Source organism: Eptatretus burgeri, chromosome 1, assembly GCF_056783735.1.
Source record: "Eptatretus burgeri isolate ZD-2024b chromosome 1, Ebu_testis_v1, whole genome shotgun sequence".
NCBI lineage: Eukaryota > Metazoa > Chordata > Myxini > Myxiniformes > Myxinidae > Eptatretus > Eptatretus burgeri.
The window spans coordinates 140562810-140584866 of NC_140961.1; the positions used below are offsets into that span (position 1 = coordinate 140562810).

General features: G+C 43.0%; 1 protein-coding gene across 4 annotated transcripts in view; it reads left to right on the forward strand.

The window, feature by feature from the left end:
* The window catches only part of BAG6 (BAG cochaperone 6), a 60087-nt gene that overhangs the window by 26857 nt on the left and 11173 nt on the right, over positions 1 to 22057 (forward strand). For all 4 annotated transcript variants that reach the window (XM_085845472.1, XM_085845488.1, XM_085845481.1 and 1 more), the window contains exons 12-21: positions 6972 to 7150; positions 7311 to 7410; positions 7553 to 7662; positions 7763 to 7835; positions 9521 to 9885; positions 9985 to 10411; positions 11267 to 11436; positions 12597 to 12650; positions 12780 to 12882; positions 21637 to 21767. In XM_085845472.1, coding sequence (XP_085701598.1) covers positions 6972 to 7150; positions 7311 to 7410; positions 7553 to 7662; positions 7763 to 7835; positions 9521 to 9885; positions 9985 to 10411; positions 11267 to 11436; positions 12597 to 12650; positions 12780 to 12882; positions 21637 to 21767 — 1712 coding nt within the window. The remainder of the gene's footprint in view (positions 1 to 6971; positions 7151 to 7310; positions 7411 to 7552; positions 7663 to 7762; positions 7836 to 9520; positions 9886 to 9984; positions 10412 to 11266; positions 11437 to 12596; positions 12651 to 12779; positions 12883 to 21636; positions 21768 to 22057) is intronic.

Sequence of the window (22057 nt, forward strand, 5' to 3'; positions counted from 1 at the left end):
TTCTTATGCGCATTTATAGATAAACACTATGCCCCAAGTTATGATGGTTTTCATATTAGACGGTGCATAAATTTTGGTAACATCAGAGTGAGCTGGTATGCTCCGAACCAGGAAGTGAAGGTTTTTTTTCTCTCTCTTCTCTTCTCTTTGTGTTTTTCCTTGCGATGACATTGCGAAAAGGCAAAATACGTTGGCGCTAATTGAATAATTGGCCATTAAAACTAAATTGCGAATAATCGTAACTGCGAACTTCCGGGCCACGCACGTACGGGCACGTGAGAGCGAAGAAACGGCCTGTGTGGTTGTTGTTTCTTGCTCGCGGTTTGAAAGTTTTTTTTTTTTTTTTTTTTTTTAAATTTAATTTTATTTTATTTTATTTTAACGGGCACGTACTAGTTTAAGAATAACCCACAGAATTTGTGTGGAATATCTCCTGTTAATGTGATCTGGCTCCATTTATATGTTGACCTGATTATTTTCAAGCATCCTACGATATTAAATGAGGCAATTCTCTGTTTGTATCTGTGTATGTACATTTGAAGATAAAAGGAAAAAAAAAACATGGCTTGCCTGATCTCCACCAAAATTTGCAGACGTGTTGGGAGTACCTCAGGTAAACTCCCTCCCTCCTGTGAGGGGGTCGGGGGGGGAGGTTGGGATTGGAGACAACTTGCCAATTCTCCCGAAGGAGTGGGTGTTTCTCGTGCACACAAATTTGACTTTTGATGCAAACAATTTTTTTTTTTAATTTTTCTTTTTTATGCTGATCATTTTCTCCCAAAAAGGTGAGCAAAAATTCATTTCTGACATGAAACGTGCACAGCCATTCGGCTTCCCATGAGTCTTTGCATGATTTTCCAATACAGTGGTGTTCACCTGCTGATGGTGATTAATGTCATCTTGAAAACCTGCACTGATCGAGATGAGAGCTATCCTCAATACTCCAATGAAAAGGAGCATGTTTTGAGCCACCGAAATGAGTGAACAAAGCACCACCTCCGAGAGTGTGCTGTCTAAAGCCGGTGCAGTTCCGTATTATTATATCGAACAAGCAGAAGCCCATTTTCAAAATGCCGCAATATTAAAAAAAAGGAAGCTTTTATTCTTGCACTCATTCTTCTTCTTGCATATTGGCAACTTTGCTGCCGGGTAGCTATTTTGTTGGTGCGCGACTATTCTGCTGATGCTATGCCCCTATACCAGTACACTGGTACTCATTTCATCAACCTTGGAAGGATGACAGGCTGAGTCAACCCCACGGCTTGAACTCAGGACCCTAAGATCCAAAGCCAGCCACCGTAACCACAAAGCCAACACTCGGCTTGGCTTGCACTTGTTGAAAGAGCTCAAAAATGGGAGGTTGTATATTTCTTAACGGCAAAGAAAAAAAGTATTTCAGGAGTTATCAAGGTGGTGGTCTGCAGCAAGGTGGTGCTTACACAGGCCAAATTCAATTTTTTTTCTGGTTGAAAAAAATATAATTTTCCTGTGAATCTGGATTAATTTGAAGCAACTTTTAATAAGTTTTTATTTCCTTTTTTTTTTTTCCCCTCCTCTCTCCTCAGAGTTTTCTTGTTTCAGGGTGGGACAGGCATACAGACACAGACAGACAGACTACATTAGCCTAATATATACAGATGGTGGACAAAATTTTTTTTGGAAATACCAATGTAAAATTGCTTAATAGGGTGTTGGGCCACCATGCATGGCCTGTATGTGCCATGGCAGAGAGTTCACCATCGTCTGGAATTCCACAGAAGAGATGTGCCACCATTCTTCCATGAGAAAGTCAATCAGTGTACGTCTGTTTCTTGGAGGTGGAAAATGCTCACAGGCGTTGTTCTAGAATATGCCATAGATGCTCATTGGATTCAGATTTGGTGACTGACAAGGCCATGACGTGGATAACATCAGTCATGCTCAACAAACCATTGGGTGATCACACGTGCTCTGCAACATGGGGTGAGGATGATCACTCAGGACCATCAAGTAACGGTTGGCATTGACTTTGCCTTCTAAGGAATGACTGTACCCAAACCATGCCAGGAAAATGCACCCCACAACATTACAGAACCACCAGAACCCTTCACTGTTGGAACCATGCACTCGGGATTGTGGAGTTCTTTAGGTTGGTGCCACACGGGCACTCGCCATTTGTTGAGAACATGGTGAAGGATGATTACAGATGGTAAGGTTTACAGATTACAGATCTAATCATATCACATTTCTCCACTGCTCAGTAGTCCATTGTCTGTGCTCTTTGCACCACTGGACTTGCAAATGTGCATTGCCAGGTGTGATGAGCGGTTTATGCATTGCAATCTGACTATGGTATCCCACTCTGTGGACTTTTTATTTTTATTAAATTTAATGAAAATTGCTGCTCGGGCCTTGGGTTGAAATATGCAGTCAATTGACCCGCAGTTTCTAGCCTCCTTTGTCTTGCACTTCAAATTGATGCACGGATATCACGATCCAAGGATATGCGCTTCCACCCACTGTTGCCCTTTGCTGATGATGTCTTTCCCTCGGAGTTCCGTGCCAACATCACCTTTGGCACCATTGGTCGTGAAACGTCAGCAAGTTGTGCTGCCTTTGTCACTGAAGCTCCTGCCAAACACACTCCAACAACAATCACCCCTCTTTCAAAGTCACTGACATCTCCTGTTGCAGCCAGATGCTAGCCATAATTATAGGCATTTGGGCATGTGCAACATTTTTATACAGGACCCAAAGCATGCTGGGATGTTCGTTGCTGAATTAACACATGGGCTACAACTTTCAATATATACTTGGTGTAGGTGTTTCCATTTTTTTTTTTTGTCCATGACCTGCGTGTATGGATGACATAACAATTGCGTTGTTGATTGGAAGTTTGGGGTGTGATGCCACCCACTGGTGCAGTGCCTTCAGAAAGTTTTCACATTTTTTTTGTTACAGCCTGAATTTATAATGGATTAAATAGAGATTTTTATTTTTTTTATATATATATATATTTTTGTTCCTGATCTTCACAAAATACCCCATTCATGTCAAAGCATAATTTTTTTTTTTTTGGAGAAATTTTTACAACTTGAAAATGAAAAGCTGAAACGTCCTGGAGTCTAACTTCTGTCAAATCCCGCTATTCGCGGGGGATACATTCCTGATAAATTCCGTGAATATCTGTGTGTTGTTCTAAATATATATATTTATATGTATATTTTATACATGGCCAAGGCTCATGGAAGAGATATTACGTGGAACAGATCAGGACACCACATACAAAGGGATCTTCAGGAGAAAGGGGAAAAAAAATAACAGCAGAGCGGAGGGGTAAAGTAGTCTGAGACGGACAAACAAGGGATGCAGGTAATGATGAGGGGTAAGGGTGGACAACATGGATACATAAGCAAAATAGTGTTTGATTACATTGTGATTTTTTTTTTGTCGATGTCTGAGGAGAGGGAAGTGCTGTCTGTCTGTCAGAAGGATGAAGATGTCATGGTGGAGTGGAGCAGTCAGCAAAGAGATGAAGAGTATTTTCCAGAGTTGGTTAGATCATTTATGAAAATTAGGAATAATATGGGGCCATGAAACACTGCCTTGGGGTACTCCAGTCTTGACGGGGAGAGGAAATTAAAGGGTTCCTTTGAGAGCCACACATTGTTTCCGAGAGTGGAGGAAGAAGTCAGTAATCCAGCAGTAGAATTCGTTGGATTCCATAGGCAGAGAGTTTGGAGAGCATGACAGGATGCCAGACAGTGTCAAAAGCTCGAGATGCACTACATCGCCAAAAGTATGCGGACACCCCTTCTAATTAGTGGATTCGGCTATTTCAGCCATACCCATTGCTGACATGTATAAAATCGAGCACACAGCCATGCAATCTCCATAGACAAACATTTGCAGTAGAGTGGGCTGCACTAAAGAGCTCAGTGATTTTCAACGTGGAACCGTCTTAGGACGCCACCTTTCCAACAAGTCAGTTCATCAAATTTCTACCCTGCTAGAGCTACCCTGGTCAACTGGAAGTTCTGTTATTGTGAAGTGGAAAAACATCTAGGAATAACAGCTCAGCCATGAAGTGGTCGGCCACACAAGCCCGCTGAAGTGTGGAGCGTGGAAAAATCATCCATCGTCGGTTGCAACACTCACGACTGAGTTCCAAACTGACTCGCTCTGGAAGTAACGTCAACACAAGTACTGTTTGTTGAGAACTTCATGAAATGGGTTTCCATGGCCAAGCAGCCGCACACAAGCTTAAGATCACCATGCGAAATGTCAAGCATCTGCTGGAGTGGTGTAAAGCTCACCGCCATTGGACTCTGGAGCAGTGGAAACGCGTTCTCTGAAGTGATGAATCACGCTTCACCATCTGGCGGTCCGATGGACGAATCTGGGTTTGGCAGACGCCAGGAGAACTCTCCCTGCCCGAAAGCATCGTGCCAACTGTAAAGTTTGGTGGAGGAGGAATAATGTTCTTGGGCTGTTTTTCATGATTCGGGCTAGACCCCTTAGTTCCAAGAAGGGAAATCTTAACGCTACAGCATACAATGACATTCTAGGTGATTATGTGCTTCCAACTTTGTGGCAACAGTTTGAGGATGGACCTTTCCTGCTTCAGCATGACAATGCCCCAGTGCACGAAGCAAGGTCCATACAGAAGTAGTTTGTCGAGATCTGTGTGGAAGAACTTGACTGGCCTGCACAGAGCCCTGATCTCGACCCCATCGAACCCCTTTGGGATGAATTGGAACACCGACTGCGAGCCAGACATAATTGCCCAGCATCGGTGCCTGACCTCACTCGTTGTCTTGTGGCTGAATGGAAGCAACTCCCCACAGCAATGTTCCAACATCTAGTGGAAAGTCTTCCCAGTAGAGTGAAGACTGTTATAGCAGCAAAAGAGGGACCAACTCCATATTAATGCCCATGATTTTGGAATGAGATGTTGGACGAGAAGGTGTCCACATACTTGTGGCCATGTAGTGCATGTCCAGAGAGACGGCCCTGATCTCACGTCTGATATTGAGGGTCTCCACCATTGCTGGAGAGTCGAAGCAGCATGTCCGAGGTAGAGTGACCATGTCTGAATCCGAATTGATGATCTGAGATTGAGGCTGTTGGAGAAAAGGAATGATTTTTTTATCAACTGTGATGCTGGCTGGATTCCATGACCTTGCTGATTGACTCATTTTCAATTTCCCAGATGTATGAGACCAGTGCTGAAGTGTATTTATAAAAAAAAAAAAACACGAATGTCGAAGCAGCTCAGACTTTTTGGCCCGCGAATACACGGGGTACGTGAATAGCGAATCCGCAAATAGTTGGGTCCGACAGTATTCAACCCCTTTGCCATGGCACTCCAAATTGAGCTCTGTTGCATCCAATTTCCTTTGATCATTCTTGAGATGTCTCTACAACTTGATTGGAGTTCACCTGTGGCCAAATCAAATGACTTGATGTGATTTAGGAAGAAACACACCTTTCTATATGAGGTCCCCCAATTGACGGTGCATGTCAGAGCAGTAACTCCACCATGAATTCCAAGGAACTGTCCATATAACTCTGTGGATAGAATTGTGAGGAAGCATAGATCTGGAGAAGGGTACAAAACAATTTCTCGAGTGTTGAGAGTTCCCAAGAGCACAGTGAGCTCCATCATTGGGAAATGGAAAGAATATGGAACTACCCAGACTCTTCATAGAGCTGGCCATCCGACAAAATTGAGCAACTGTGCAAGAAGAAAGACCTTGGGCAGGGAGTTGGTGACCAAGAACCCAATGACCACTCTGACAGAACTACAGAGTTCCTTGGCTGAAATGCGAGAACTTGCCAGAACTACAACAGTCTCTGCAGCACTTCACAAATCGAGGCTTTATGGGTGAGTGGCCAGACGGAAGCCACTCCTGAGAAAAAAAGGCACGTGACAGCACACCTGGAGTTTGCAAAAATGCATGTCAAAGACTGAGAGCATGAGGCAAAAAGATTCAAAGACTGAGAGCATGAGAGCATGTATTTTGTGTCGATGGGTGACAATTTTAAATTCAGGCTGTAACACAAAAAATGTGAACGTGAAGGGCACTCAGTGGAGTGTATGCCTCCACCAAGCCGATTAGTTTATGTTGTATATCCCAATGAAACGCCAACCTGGATTCAGACCTGAACTAAAATTGAATCGGGTTGTTCTTGTCACCTAACCAACCCATCCACCAATTTTTGTCTGAATCTGTCCATACCTCTTTTGAGATATGCTCTACTGTACGTATATGTAGTTTCAGCCCTGCCACTCAATGGTGAAGAATCGCTTAAAATAAATAAAAATTATTGGATTTGTGTCTTCACCAAAATCGAATCGTTTCTTTCTTGTTCCATTCCCAACCTGCCCACCAAGTTTCGTTCAAATCCGTCCAACTTTTTGAGATATCCTGTTCACAGTCAGACGACAGACAGACAGGCGTGAAAGCATAACCTCCGTCCACCTTCGGTGGTGGAGGTAAAACGTCCAGGCATGTGAATACTTTCTGAAGGCACTGTGTCTCCAATTCGGCATTGAAATGCATTTTCACAGCAATTGCAGCCTTTTATTTAAGCACCTTCGGCACATCTTGAACATTGATCGAGGAATTGCGGAAGCGCACAGCCAGTAGAAAGTTTTGGAATTCTTCTTGGTGCTTGTGCCACTGACCTTGAAAGGTCCCTGATCGTTTGAAGACTTGTACAAAGGTTTTGCTATGTTGGAAGAAGAACAAGATTTGTGAGCTTTACCATGGAGGAAATGAGGATTGAGCGAAGAATCTTGAGTTCTTTTTGAAGGGGGAAAATTATTTTTTCTTGGTGAATTCTACATTTTTCAACAAATATCCATCTATTTTGGCAATGTTAGATATTTGGGTATACATGTATACTTGGCAAGGTGGTTGTATTGTGAAAATGTTATTGTAAGACCTTTCACAAAATTCATCGTTCTGTCCTTCCCCAATGTTTAGGTATGAATGGAAATTTTGCAGCAACGTCGACAACACAGACGCCCACAACTCAGAACGCTGGCGGTAACATCCCACCCAATGTGAGCTTCGTATACACAACTGACGCAAGTGGCAGTGGGCAGTCGGGTACCTCGCAGGCCTCAACCACCACTGCAGCACCTATGGCCAGTAGTGGCCCCGGTAAATTGCTTTCTCATTTTTTTGCACTATCTTGAGGGAGCTATAGCCCCGTGAGATTGGTTGGTGATCAGGAAATCAGATTGCCAAGATGTATGTCTGTCTTTGCTGCTTTGTAAACGCAACTACTGGCTCTTTATTGTATTTATTTGGCCTTCATCGGGAGGAGCAACATTGTTTCAAGTTCCACCCCCAGAGCTCATGCCTGGCCTTATCCAGATCTCGCAACAAATTTCCCAGCATGCTTTGGATGCATCTAATGGTGGGTACTTTGTTTCTGGTGATTGTATTTATTATTTTATGGTAATATTGTGATTATTTCACAATTGAATAATCTAGTGTGAATGAAGAGCTCGAAAAGTAAACCGCTCCCCCCCCCAACCTCTTTTTCCACCTCCAACCAGGTCAAGCCAGGTTCACATTTCAGATCCCTCACCGAGTCATGCTTTCCCCCCAGCTTGCTCCCACACGAGGAATGGCTCCATTCGGGGAACAGCGTGCCGCCACGCCGCAGGTACATGGGCGCAAGCATATTCCTCACGCATATTTATTTTTTGACAATGTTGGTCCATATTACATCTGGGTGTTCACCCTGATCTTTGATGTTTATATAGGGGGCAGACGGTGCAGAGAATCTGGCAAGGATGATTGGTCGAATGATGGGACAACTTGTAGGCAACCCAGCAGGTGTGTATAGTGCAGTGTTTCTATCTGAGTGCTTGTCTTGTGATGCTTTGACCTTGCCTGTGACTCCCAAGTAATTTGTTAGTATTTATCTCAAATTTTTTTTCTTCTTCTTCTTCATCTTTCTGGACAGCACGAAACTGGGGTAGCATCATTGGCTGAGGGCATGGTGGTGTGGCTGTGTGTTCAGGCAGGAATTTGTAATTTGTTTATGGTGCCAGCACCAGCACGCCTACTCTTCGTTCAGGGCACCGTGGGAACTTTAATGTCGACCAACGAATGACAAGTTTGAGGTCCATCCAAGGAACGGCACACACGCATCGATGAAGCACCAGGATGACAGTTTATAGCTGGGTTGGGATTCAAACCCAGGCAAGGCAGCTTTGAGACAACTGTGCTTACCTCAAGGCCATCCTCCTACCCTAACAATGTAATGTTTTGACAAAGTTGATGGCTTATCCTCTGTCTGCTTTGCTTTGTTCATTCAGCCTGCCCTTCGCATGAGGGTGCTTCTCATGCACTTCAGAAGATGGTCAACATCATGACAATATGCAAGAAGGATGTAAAAACAGATTAACTCCTCTACAGGCTAGTTAGCTTGCTTCCTATTATAAGCTAAGTTGATTAAAAAGTCCTTTGTCAAATGGCCTGTTCCATGAGTTTCTGTTTGTATTTCATCCCAGCCATTCAATTTTGTTTGTGATCTTTCTTCTCTCAACAACAGCTGGAGGCTTGGAATCTCAAGCAAGAGGTCAGGGCTGTGTCTGGACATATCCATTGTAATCCACACAATCTGTCACACTGACTTTGTTGCCATACTTTCTGCATGTGAAATGCAGTCACCTTTCCTGGCTTTCTGACTTCTCCCATTCATGTATTCGGCATGCAACGATGTAGTTCTCTCATTTCCTCGTGTCCAAGGATGCCAGTTTGTTTGACAGTTTGGTCGCAGTAGTTTCCCCTCTGCTGACTTGGACTGATTCATATACTGGTCGAGTACTTGGGACATGTCTTTCAATCCAGATGAACATCACATTCTCAAACTGTCTCTCCAGAGGGATTGTCAGATGAACTCGCCTATCTGTTTCCAGTAATTAGCCATTGGACGAAGTTACGTCGAACTTTTGGCCCTCAACATCGGCTATGATTTCTCCTCACCAGAACTTGTATCAAAGCCAACTACGTAACGGCAATCCTCCGTCGTGCAAAGTCCTTCCTTATGAATTTATCACAGACTTTCTGGGCTTGTGCCTGGTAGCTCTCCTGTGGGCTCGTGCCCCTGCTTCACAACTGTATAGCTTGAATTTTGCAGAATCCAACGCTCTGAAAATCATTGGCGCCAGCACATTAAGTGAACGCAGTAAATTGTAAAAACGGTTTCGGAATGTGCAGAGGACTTGCCCCCACGGCTCAGAGGATTCTGTTAATGGACACCTTTGACGCGACAATATATTTTTAGCCTCTCGCTTTTTGAGAAAAAACGGTGGATATTGTAGTCTGTCTGTCTCACGCTATGTCCTTGATTTAAAAAAAACAACAACAACAACAACAACAACGAAAAAAAATATATATATACCAATTCAATTTGAATGTTTTCAATTTTTATTTGCTGTTTTATCAAAAATTGTTGGACTTTTTATGGATGTGTTAATTTTTAAATGCCTAAGGCTATTTCCTTTGCATCCCAGCTCCTGCAGCGCAGCAGGCTCCCAATGTTGCCCCGGCACCTGGGCAGACCTCCACCCCCAATGCCCAGCCAATTCCTGGCTCGAGCTCAGCACCAGCACAAACTCCAGCCTCTAACAACGGGCAACAGACTACCTCGAGGCAGGGTCCCTCTTCTCAGACGTCACAAACCCCTCCCAGCCAGACTCGGCAGATCGATCAGACTCTGCTCATGCAACTTGTGATGCAAGGAGCTGCTTGGGGTCTCGGTGTGGCAGCTCGGGCCATCGGTGGTGTCGTAACAGGGCCCAGGGATGATGTTGGTGGCGTTGAGGGAGGTGCTGCTGCCGTTGGAGATTTCTTGCGGAACTATGCTGAGCTTATCGTGGTATGCGACAGGAGATCTGTGTGTATTTCTTATTTCTCGATCTGCCTTGCCAAGCCTACAAATAGACTACACGAAAAACCTTGTATTTCATCCCCACAGGATACCGGTGTGATGGGCACGGCTTCAGCAGCAGGCAGACAAGGCACCCCAATTGCTGAGACTCGAGCAACGGCAGAGAATGCTACACCCCAAGAGACTGGGAATGCTGGTACTGCAAGGGTTCCAGCAAATGGTACTGGAAATGTTCGACTTCCTGGTGTGGCACAGACAGGCCAGGCCTTTGAAGAAATCCTATCTCCAGAGTTCATGAGCATGGTGGTGCAAGCTGTTCTTAGTACTGTGTTGTCTAGTCTGGGTGGTGCTGGTGCTGGCAGTGGTGCAGGAAATAGAACAGGTGCAGGATCGAGTGAGAGAACGACCGAGCCGCGGCAGGTTCCCGGGGGACCCGGTGGGCGAATGGCACAGGAGAACATCGCCAGCTTCATCCAAAGACTCAGTGGTGCCAGCATCGTCGAGGCCGGGGCTGGTAAAGTTACTTGCTTAAATGATAATTCTTATTATGATTATTTTAGCACATCTGTAAGACGCAATAAATATGGTTAGATTATTAATCTTTTTTTCGAGCAAGAATTGATCAAAACCATGAAAAGTTTCCTGATTATGTGATAATTGTGAGTGCTACTACAGCGTGCTTTGCATATTTGCTTGCATGCCATTTTGGATGTCCAGTTAAGATAAATTATTACGAGAAGAGTACCCACCCTACTGGCCTACAATCTTGTTCCAAGCATGCAACACGTTCTTCTGACTCATACCTTGATTTGGGCGGTGTATAGGCAATCGATCCCAGCAAAGGTAAAAACACCCCTATCCACTAATTGGGGTCATGCTGATCCTATGTAGGAAATCTGGATGTAATCTGCCGAGAACTGTAAGAGTAGCAGCGCGACCAACAAACACATCGGTCCATGAATTACAGTAAGGATATAATTCAAAACACCTCGATGAACTGGAAAACGTGGGGACATGGATACTGCACTGTAAATGGTGAAGACTTGTAATACCTTCTCCAACCTGGAGCGGCGCTACACGATACACATCCAGACACGATACGATACAAAACATCGTGATACACTGATCGGGGTTATGCTGATCCTATTTAGCAAGTGTGGAGGTAATCGGGCCACAACTGTAGATGGAGGAGCGTGACAAATAAACAAACACCAGTCAATGCATTTTTGAAAGGATTCATAAGCAGCATATATATTTGCTTCAAGTTTTTGAAAAGTAAAGATGTGTCCTTTCATTTCCCCTTTTTTTTGCAGTGCCATCCTTGCTTCTCACCTTCTAAGTGTCTTTCCATTTTCTCTGAACTCGGTAGGGTTTTTCAGCGAGCTGCTCGCCGTCGTGTGTGAGGGGTTGAGCATGGCGGATGTTGTCGTGCTCTTGCACGGCTCCCCTGGTCCTCTGTGCCATCTTCGCCAAAACCTCGTTACTTTTGCTCGCGAGCGTCTGCTCGAGGGCCGTGAGCCGACTGACCAAAACATTTTGGTAAGTTTTGGATTCCTGACATAACGAAGCAATGATTTTTCCAGTTGGGGATGCTTCAGTTTTTATATAATTTGTTGTCCCCATACTTTTTGAAAAATATTTGGGGATGTTGTCATCTGCTCCTGCCTGGCCGTCCGTCACACTATCTCCGAAAAGGTTGTGCAGAAATTCACCAAACTTGGTAGTTATGATCACCACTTGGCATGAAGGTGCGAGAATGGTCATTTTTGGCAGGGCCCAAAGGTCAAATACTAAATAATGCAATCCCAAGCACATTTTGAACGTGTTTTTTTTAATGAAACTTTGTTTATGCAATCAACATTGGGGGGCACATGAAATATCACAATTTTTTGGGATTTGACCCCCAGGTTCATGCCCCAGGGGGTGGGGACTTGTGGTCACAGGGTTCAATTTGGAGGGAAATCATTTTTTTCCCTCCAAATCGAATATGGAGTCGTTCTTGGAGGAAGTTGTTTTTTTTGTCATCTTTCAACTTCCCTTTCAGTGGGAAGCGTAGGGATTTGCGATGGCGTGCCGTCGACTTCGCTCTTGTTTCGTTTGTAATAAGTTGCATGCCTCCCTGCTTCACTCGGTGTAACTGGCACCTGCTCTTCCGCATTTGAGACTTGCAACATGCGAGCTTGCCGTCCCCTGCAATTTTGCTCTGTCTTTATGAAAGAGTGTGATATGTTTCCCTACAAATGATTTGTGGTGTGAATGAGTGAGCGACCGAGTAAAGCATAATCTTGCATAAATGCTGAAATAGTGACCAACTCGCAGTGTATCAATGGCACGTTTATTGACTTTTTAATGCTGCTTGACAGTTTTAGGTAACATTGTTGTTGTCTTTTGTTTGTTTTCTTCCCATTTGCACAGCATGTCAAACCATCAGTCCATTTGGAGATGGTTTCAAGAATGCAATAAAATTTGCTTTCTTGTGATGGAACATGGGTTGATAATTTGCATCACGAAGATTCCCCCCCCCCTCCCCACCCGAAACTTTAATGCATCTTAAAGTTGCTGTGGTTTTCATGTTTTGTGGATTAATTATCTCCTTGGTGGTTCATGTTTGGTTGTAAAACATTTGTGGCATTTGCGGTCATGTTATCACCTATTCTTGAACGTGGTCCCTTTTTTTTTGTTTGTTTTTCCTTGTCCAGGAGGCAACGGATCGTTTAGTGGAAGGCATGGCACGTTACATCGGGGAAAGCTTTGTACGTATGACTGCCATTTATCTGAGCTTCACTTTTTTTATTTTTTTATTTTTGCTGCACATGCGTGTAATATGTAAAAACTTAATTGCTTGTTTGAAATTGGGTTTATTGGTGTTTTCCTGTTCTTAGGAAGGAGTGGCTATAAGGGAAGGGGTGGATATCGAAAGGGCAAATCGAGAATTCCTGCGTGAAAACGTCAACCAACTTGCCAGCCATGTGCTGCAGAGCACGGGTAAGTTGGGCATGTATATCCTTGGGGCAGCGATACATGGGTGGGTACCTGGTTCGTCCTGCAGCCTTGTATGTGACCTGTAAGGTATTTTTTTTCTTTGTCAATTACAGCTATCCAAGGATCTATGTTTTGACAACACAAGCTAATGCCTGATAATCATGCTTGAATAATTCAGTTATTAAGAATATTTATATCGCATCTTCCCCAAGATGTCTCGAGGGCTTTTGTGCAGGTAAAAGATGACGTAAACACAAAATTAGGTGAAAATGATCGGCTCGAGCAAATGAAGAAAAAAAAAACAAACAACAACAGCAGTTAACTGGCATGCATGAAAATGATGCTTATTGCAGCCATAACAACAAAAGTTGAAGTGATTGAAAATCAAACCAGTGAACCAATTGTGTGTAAACTGCAAACGGACTCGGTGGTGTAATGATTAGAGCAGTGCTTCTCAACCAGGGGTAAATTTACCCCCTGGGGGTAAAAATTTTCATGGCAGGGAGTAAATATATCATACCTGAAAATTAAGTTATGATTTTTTTTTTTTTAGCAACTTCAGACAAAATCAATAACATACTCTCACATTCTATAAAAATTATTCTCTCCAGACTCAAAAATCAATTCCCCCCTCCCCCCACCACAATTTTCTCTTTTTTTTTTTATATAATTTTTTGTTTTCTCTAATGAAATAAAAATATTGACTCCTCAAATATACTGATTGACTCAATGAATCAGCAGAGTTCCCACTGATAATGCTTCTGGTATTTTTGTTTGATCTTGTATGATATAAGTGGACTGTATGTATTTTTTTTTTCGTTTACCAAAGTTTATTTTGTGCAAAACCTTAATAATAAAGTTGCTCCATCTTCATTTTTTTCTGTGCCTTGATGCCAGCTATGCATTTTTTTTGCATGGGAGCAAGGGGGTAAATGGCGAAATACATCAAGCCGACGGGGGTAAATGACAGAGGAAGGGTTGAGAATCACTGGATTAGAGCGTCCCCTATGAGTCTGGGAGGTCGACAGTTCAAACCAGACCCTGGCTGAGTCATACCGAAGACTTTAAAAATGGTACGTGCTACTTCCGTGCTTGACATTCGACATTTGAAAGGATAGAGCACGGATGATCCCCATAGGTTGGCATCCATGGGGAGGAGGAAATACTGCTCTCAGTGCGGTGAAAGGCAATGCCATTTTTGCAACGTCGCTAGTACCCAGAGTTCTGGTATGTCGCTGGCTGCTAGTACCGTCACTGGAAGGACGGGGGTGTGTGTGTGTGTGTGTGTGTGTGTGTGTGTGTGTGTGTGTGTGTGTGTGTGTGTGTGTGTGTGTGTGTGTGTGTGTGTGTGTGTTAGTCATCTCTATGTGCGGGTTTCAGAAGTTGAATGGTCTGTCCCAGGTCTCATACACCTGAAGTACTGTTTACAAAAAGAAAGACAGGAACAGGAAGGACACTAGAGAATAACAGGAGACATGGAAAGGAAATCGACAGTGAAACCCCCAGTGCACGCGCTGATAAGATGTGCCTACCTTTTATACAAAACTGAATTTTGTAAAGGTGAGTAGGTTCACAATTGCATCTCAAAAATTATAGTAAAACAAAGTTTTATTGGGTTCCCCTCCCTTGTTATACGCCCGATATATATATATATATATATATATATATATATATATATATATATATATATATATATATATATATATATATATATATATATATATATATATATATATATTGTCACGGACAGCCGCGTCACTCGAATCGCGACCGCGTCGCCCGCCGGACGGACAATTCAGTCGTGACCCTCCGGGAACTATCGCCCGGAGCCAGTCATGGGTGGGCCTTTCGACCTCACCACAATCGTGCCAATCGGCCACCCGCGTAGGATAGGGTTGTTCGCCAAACTCGACCTACCTAAGTACCCACGCGGATGGTAAACCGGGCGATCGTACCTCGCTGCAGGTCGACTCCGGACACGAACCGCTTAAGCAGTCTGTTCCGTGCTACAGTGATAACCGAGCGGTGTTATCGTCGGCCTCGACGGTTCCGATTAATTACCAGGCGTATTAAGCCCACTACGAACCCTTTACGTGAAGCAGATGGAGGGTCAATAAAGAAAAGACGAAGCGAAACGGGAAAACAGTTCACACAAAGCACATTTATTTCCCGGCACACGGAAAGCACACATATACAGCCAAACAGTCAAAATACACATATAGCAACCAAAACAAAAGCAACAACGACGCAGAGTTACTACCGACTACGTGCACACACGGCAACACTTATACAGTTCTACTTTACAGACGGCGCCAACACACATTTACTCAAAAGCAAAGGAAAGAAGCCACCCTCATAGACAAGGGGGCAGACGGGCCTGTAGGCCAATATGTGCGTATGACCTGAAGGAGCGGCCAGGCCCGCGAGACCGGGGGGGTCCTACCCGCATCCTCGTGACTCGTTGGCGGACGAGCCGCAGATGTGGCCACGTGGCTGTGCCCCGACTCCGTGCTCCTTGGCGGGTTTCATTGGCACAACGTTTGGAGTGGGGTGGGAACGGGGCCCCCTTGTTTGACTATCTCAGCGCGGGGGAAAGGGGGAATTGTTGATGCCCTGTGGGAGGGAGAATGGCTGGCTGGCTTGGATCCCGCGATGAGCAATCCCACACCGCGACCTCGTCGCCGACCGCCGTCCTTCTCGCCTCGGACCCGAGCTCCTTGGCCTCTTCCCACAACTCTTCTCAGCTGACTCCAGAACCCAACTCGATGACACTCCGATGACTTCGCCACCCGACTCGATTCTTCCTGCCACATCGATCACTTCGCCACCCGACTCGATTCTTCCTGCCACATCGATCACTTCGCCACCCGACTCGACTGACTCTGCCACAATTTGCCTTGCGCTCGCCGTTTTATAGGCCGGCAGGAGAAAACAATATGCAAATATCCGGATCAGGATGACCTCGGGGGCGGAGCCACGCTCGCCCATTGGTCAGAGGAAAGGGGGCGTGAATCTCCCCTGATCCTAGAATTTGCATATATCGATTTCACACAGACGCGCCTGGAGGCGGGGCCAAGCCGCCCCGCGCTTGCTAATTGGACGGAGGAAAGTGGGCGTGTAGCGTTTGTGATCCGAATTTTCCTCGGAAAGGCCGCTACTTGCGCTCGCGGCTCGGTGCGTATTGCTGAACAGGCCCAAGACAGCCTGACGCTCAGTGTTCACAGGTGGTGCGGGAATGGCCGTAGAAGGAGAGAGGTGAGGGTGGTGGAGGGTTTTCGGTGGTGGTTTGATGGTTATGGTTCCGTTTGGGAATGGCGGTTATGCGATGATGTGGGATTGAGTTGCGAAAGTAAAGGTCGTGGCTGTTGGCGTTGTTGTTGTCCGAGGGTTGGAGCGTGGTTGCAGTTGGTGACGATGGCTGGCGTAGTGGTTAAGGTGGTTGTTGTGTGATGGCGGTTGAGACGTGGTTGGTTCAAAATAAAGATAGAACAGAAAAACGGCTATCTCAAAGCGTCGCAGCCCGGATGAATTGCATAAATTCCCTCTATACAACGGGTTTGGGGCTAACTACACATGTACTTAGAGATATCTCACCTACGGGCCCTGAATGGTGGTTTGCGAATTTCCACAGCCGTAACAATATATATATATATATATATATATATATATATATATACATATATATATATGTATATGTATATATATATATATATATATATATATATATATATATATATATATATATATATATATATATATATATATATATATATATATATATATATATATATACACACACACACACACACACACACACACACACACACACACACACACACACACACACACACACACACACACACACACACACACACACACACACACACACACACACATCGGGGCGTATTATGTGATTCCGTCCGTTCCTGTCCGCACTCTGACTCCCAAAGTTTTCAACTTTCACGTTTCATATTTGGTACATAGGTACAGACTGTGGAGACGGTGTGTCGCGACATATGTTCATCATCTAAAGTGGTTGCCATGGCAACCAGGATGCTGTTTTCCATGTCGTAGCACAATTCTGTATATACCTTTTTGTTCGGGTGTATATTGTGCTCACTTGAGCTCTTGTTTAATATTTTTAAGTTAGTCTTTTCAGTTGAACCCAATTTTTTTCCTGTGGTCCGCACTCCACAAATTGCCCTGTTTTGATGCCATTTTAGATCGTGTTCCCCTGGAGGTTCAAAAACTCAGCAAAGTTAAACTCGTGATTCGTGCAGTCCACCAAAGTCCATTATTTATTTATTATATGCAGACCTGCCTACCTGTGTGGAAATAGCATATTTTGGACGCAAACATTTCCTATTCTGTCAATCTGATGGAATTTTGTGTTTAAATGTTTCAGTGAAACAAAAAGTTTGGTTTTGTGTATTTTTAACGTTTCTTTTTAAGTCATCTCTTTGAGCATGGCCTAATAATATGGGTGTCGATGTCCTTCGATCCTTCTGTCCATCCGTTCACAATGAAGTATAAGTGGGAGATCTGGTCATTAGTGATCCTGATAGAGGTCGATGAGACGTACACGATGGTATGACTTTCAAGGTCACCGAAGGTCAAGGTTACGAGGCCTTTGAAGTTGCGAAAATGACGATTTTCAAATTCTATCTCCTCCGCCATTTCTCAAGCGATCTTGAATTTGTTTGTAGCATATGAATCTATGGGACAATATCTAAATTTGCTCGGGCCGGATTTTCGATATTCGCTTTCGTTTTCGTGTCACGTGACTTCAAAGTTTGCAAAAACTGCCCTACCTTCAGGAGGCTATATATTTTCTCACAGAGATGACCGTCACTCCCGCACGGGTGTATTTGTTTTTGTTTTTTTTTGCTTTTGCTTTTGCATCTGGCTTTCACTTGAATTACCTGACATTAGCATTGAACTACCTCACGACCTCACATTGGAATTTGTTTCACAATGTCTTTCTGTGGAGGTGCACACAGATGACAAATGAGGCGCCACGATGTGTGGCCTATTTATTGGCACTCCTTACAGCAATAGCAAATTGTTATTACAGCAAATGCTGCCTGCACACAGAGTCTGCTCAATACAGTGACACACCAGACCTGAGTAATCGACAATGCAAGTATGATACCCATGTGCCAATCATAACATCCTCGTTGCGCATCATGAGTTGGCGGCTGAGCTCTTTCTAAAATGTTGTTGAAGCAAAAAGTATTGTGACTTGTATTATCCGACAAAATCCGAGGCACCAAATCTGGACAGGCCAATCCTAAGTTCTTTGGGGAAAAATGGGTCGAGATTCCAGGAATTGAGGTCTTGATTCTCAACGTTTTGCATGCAGATGCAATTATTGATGCAGTAGAAATTTGAAATTGCTTGTTCTCAGATTTTCCATATTAGATGGCATTGTGGGAGAAAAACAACAAAAAACAATGAATCGTCCCAAGTGGAACGCACACTCATCTCTGGGTGGAGGGCAGTCGTAGTTGGGCTGCATTAGGTGATAGAGGATCTTAGGGGTCTTAAAGGGTATGTGGGTTCGAAAGAGGTCCAAAGAGGTCGGGAAAGGACTAAAAAAGACTGTCCCCTCTGCACTCCCATCCCAACTCTCTGTCCTCCCCTCCCCTCCCCTCCCCCCTTCTTTCCTGTTCTTCAAAGCAAGCGGGCATTGTTAATATGAAGAGATTAAATAATGATTAAGAGGTTAAAATTTAAATAACGATAAAACATCGATGATCGAATCTCGTGATATGTGATGGACTTGCAAACACCAATTTCACTTTGAGTTCACTCCTAAATTATCTCACCACATGGATGGAGATATTTTTTAAAAAGGGCTCCATTAGTTTTTGCGTACAACAAGTCATGAATCATCATGCAAAGTTTCAAAATGATCTGTTGAGCCGCTTCGGAGTTGGAGAAAAAAAAAAACTGAAAAAAATGTTAATGGCTGACTGAAGGAGGATGTTGCGGCTTCAACAACCCATCTAGACTCCATCATGGGCAAGAATTCAGTCTTACCAATGATATCTTCCTGACAGTCGACACCATGTTCGTCGTTTTTATTGTCGATTAAATACGGGTTTTCTGCTGTGATTATTCATGTTCTTAGTTTTGATCCAAACATTTTGCTCTCTTGAACCACAAACGTTTACATATTGTACACCGCTCCTTCCCAATTCCATATCCAGGCCGTGCATGACGTCATTGTTGGGCGCCAAAGGACGGGTGTACTCAGTTTTTACTCCGTTTGGTTTGTTTTTCTTTCTTTCTTGTTTGTCCAGGTGATATCTCGGCCATCCTTTGAGCGAGGAAGCTGAAATTTGGGAACAAATGTTAGGGTTTTTTTTTACAATGTACAAAATGTGATTTGGAAAAAACATTTCAATTTTTTTTTTGATTAATTACTTAATTATTATCGATTTATTAATTCCTTATTAGGTTATCTCTACCGAGATGACCTAATAAAGCCCGACAAAATGTCCGTACATCCATCCGTCAATTTTTTTTTCCGATCTTGATGAAACTTAGTATGTGGGTAGAGGTCGATGAGTGTTGCACAACGATATCACTTTTGTCTGGGTTCAAGGTCAGGGTCAAGGTCACGTGGTCACGTAAGTTATAAATATCGCCATTTTCAAAACCTATCTCGTCTGCCATTCTACAAGATATTCGGCAACTGTTTATTGATTATCATAGTAAGAAATATTATCTTGTATCTAACCGGACAGATTTTAGAATTTCCTTCCCGTTTGATTGTCACGTGATCTGGAAGATGGCCAAAAACGCCAATGCAATTCGCAAAGGAAGGAAGGAGAAATGAAATATAAATATAAAACACATTTTTAGCCTTTTATATTTATACATTTTCCGCCGAAGGTGCAAAAGTTTCAAAACCCGAAATGTAAACGTCGGCATTTATTTTCAAAATATAATTTTGTGTGTGCGCGCCAAAATGCCGAGTCATCTTTAACCAAACTGTGCAGTAGAACTGCGCAGTAGTCTTTGGTCATAACTGAACATTGAGAACTTGTGGTATTAGAGATGACCGTCACCCCCACATGGGGGTAATTTTTACTCTTCTTCTTCATTTTTTACTCTTCTTATTCATTATTACTCTTCTTCTTCATTTTTTTACTCTTCTTCTTCATTTTTTTTACTCTTCTTCTTCTTCATTTTTTACTCTTCTTCATTTTTTTACTTCTTCTTCTTCATTTTTTAGTCTTCATTTTTACTCTTCATTTTTACTCTTCTTCATTTTTAGTCTTCATTTTTACTCGTCTTCATTTTTACTCTTCTTCATTTTTACTCTTCTTCATTTTTACTCTTCTTCATTTTTAGTCTTCATTATTACTCTTCTTCATTTTTAGTCTTCATTTTTTACTGTTCTTCTTCTTCATCTTCTTCATCTTCTTCTTCTTCTTCTTCATCTTCTTCTTCATCTTCTTCTTCATCTTCTTCTTCTTCTTCATCTTCTTCTTCATCTTCTTCTTCATTTTCTATTTCCTTTGTCATCTGGGCAATATGTTGGCCACCTTTTGAGCTCAGAAGCCGATATTTGGACATGAGCGTGAGGAAAAAGTGATTTGGCTGTAAAGGGTGTTTTTGATTTATTGATGAATCAATTGCTTAATTTTCAAAAAGTTACAGATTCGGATGAAACTGTGGTAGTTTTGGTATGCTATTAGCCAATTGATGAAGAAATTAATTATTTATTTTAATTTAGCAATTAATCAATTATTTTCTTTCTTGTTTGTCCAGGTGATTGATATCTCAGCTATTCTTTGAGCTCGGAAGCTGAAATTTTGGGACAAAAATGAAGATGCGTTTTGGCGCAAATGTTTTTTTGATGATTTATTTCTTAATTAATTATATTTATTTATTATTATTATTTATTAATTAATTACATAATTATCAATTTATTTATTACTTATTTTATTTCTCATCTGGGCAATAGATTAGATCATAATCTCTTGATATTTTTGTACATTGTGCATTGATACACTGCTCCCTGCCAATTCCATCTCCGGGTGCCGAAAGGCACCCCGGCGATGTCGCGTGCTGGAGGGTATGTTATTTATTTAACATGGGGGGGGGGGCGGTGTACTTTGAATGTTTCTCTACTTGCATTGTTTAAGTTTAGTATATCGCTGGTGTACCTACGTTTTGCTTTACTGACTGGTTTAATCAGGACAGAATATTGCATGTCTATCTGTGAATCTCAGTCAGGATGTAGAATGCCGCTGTCATGGTGGTTGTGGTTGTGCTCCTTCTGTGTGCTTTTATATAATTTTCTATTGCTTCGAGAAATATTACTGCATGTAATTTTCTGCACTCCTGTGTCCTAATGGGTTTCTGCTCTCGTAAATTGATAAACGTTACCGTTAGAAGCGCTGCATTAAGCTCCCAAACCCACTTCTTGAAACCCAGAAACAGGGATTTTATAACGGGCATCGTTATGATTAAACGGCCATTCATTTTTGTTCCATGTAAATTGATTCTTGCCTTTCCAACAGTTCCATTTTTATTGCTCCACGACAGCAGGAACTCTTTGGAATGAACAAAAGGGTGGAAAGTGGATTGTTCTTTTAATAATAGAATGTAGCGTGAAAGTGGCAACAAAAATGCAGATTTCATTTTGTGAATTTTGAGCCTCGTTTTGTTTACACCCCCGAGCGTAGTTGTTGCAGATTTGGTGAATGGGTATATTTTTGTTTGTTGTTGTTTTGTTTGCAGAGAATGACCAAGCGTTTTCACAACGACTATTGGACCTTTGCACTCGCATGCTACTCGAGTGGTTGACCCTCAACCGCCTGTGTCTGCGTGATGGCGTTTCGGGTGTTGTATCCCTCATCAACGACCATATTGTAAGGCTTCCCTTCTGTCTCAAGCCACATAAGTTGAGGATCAAATTGTGACGATTATAAAAGTCATTGTAAAAGTAGAGCGCATACCTCCCAGGCTGAACAGTTTACGTTTTGGATCCCACTGACAGCCGGATCTGCTTCTATGCCGGATCTTCACCAAAATCAAATCGGCTTGTTCTCGTCATCCACCCAAACTGTCCACCAAATTTTGTCTGAATCTGTATATTACTTTTTTGAGATATCCTGCTCACTGACGACAAGCAAACACAAGAGTGAAGACCACCAGGATC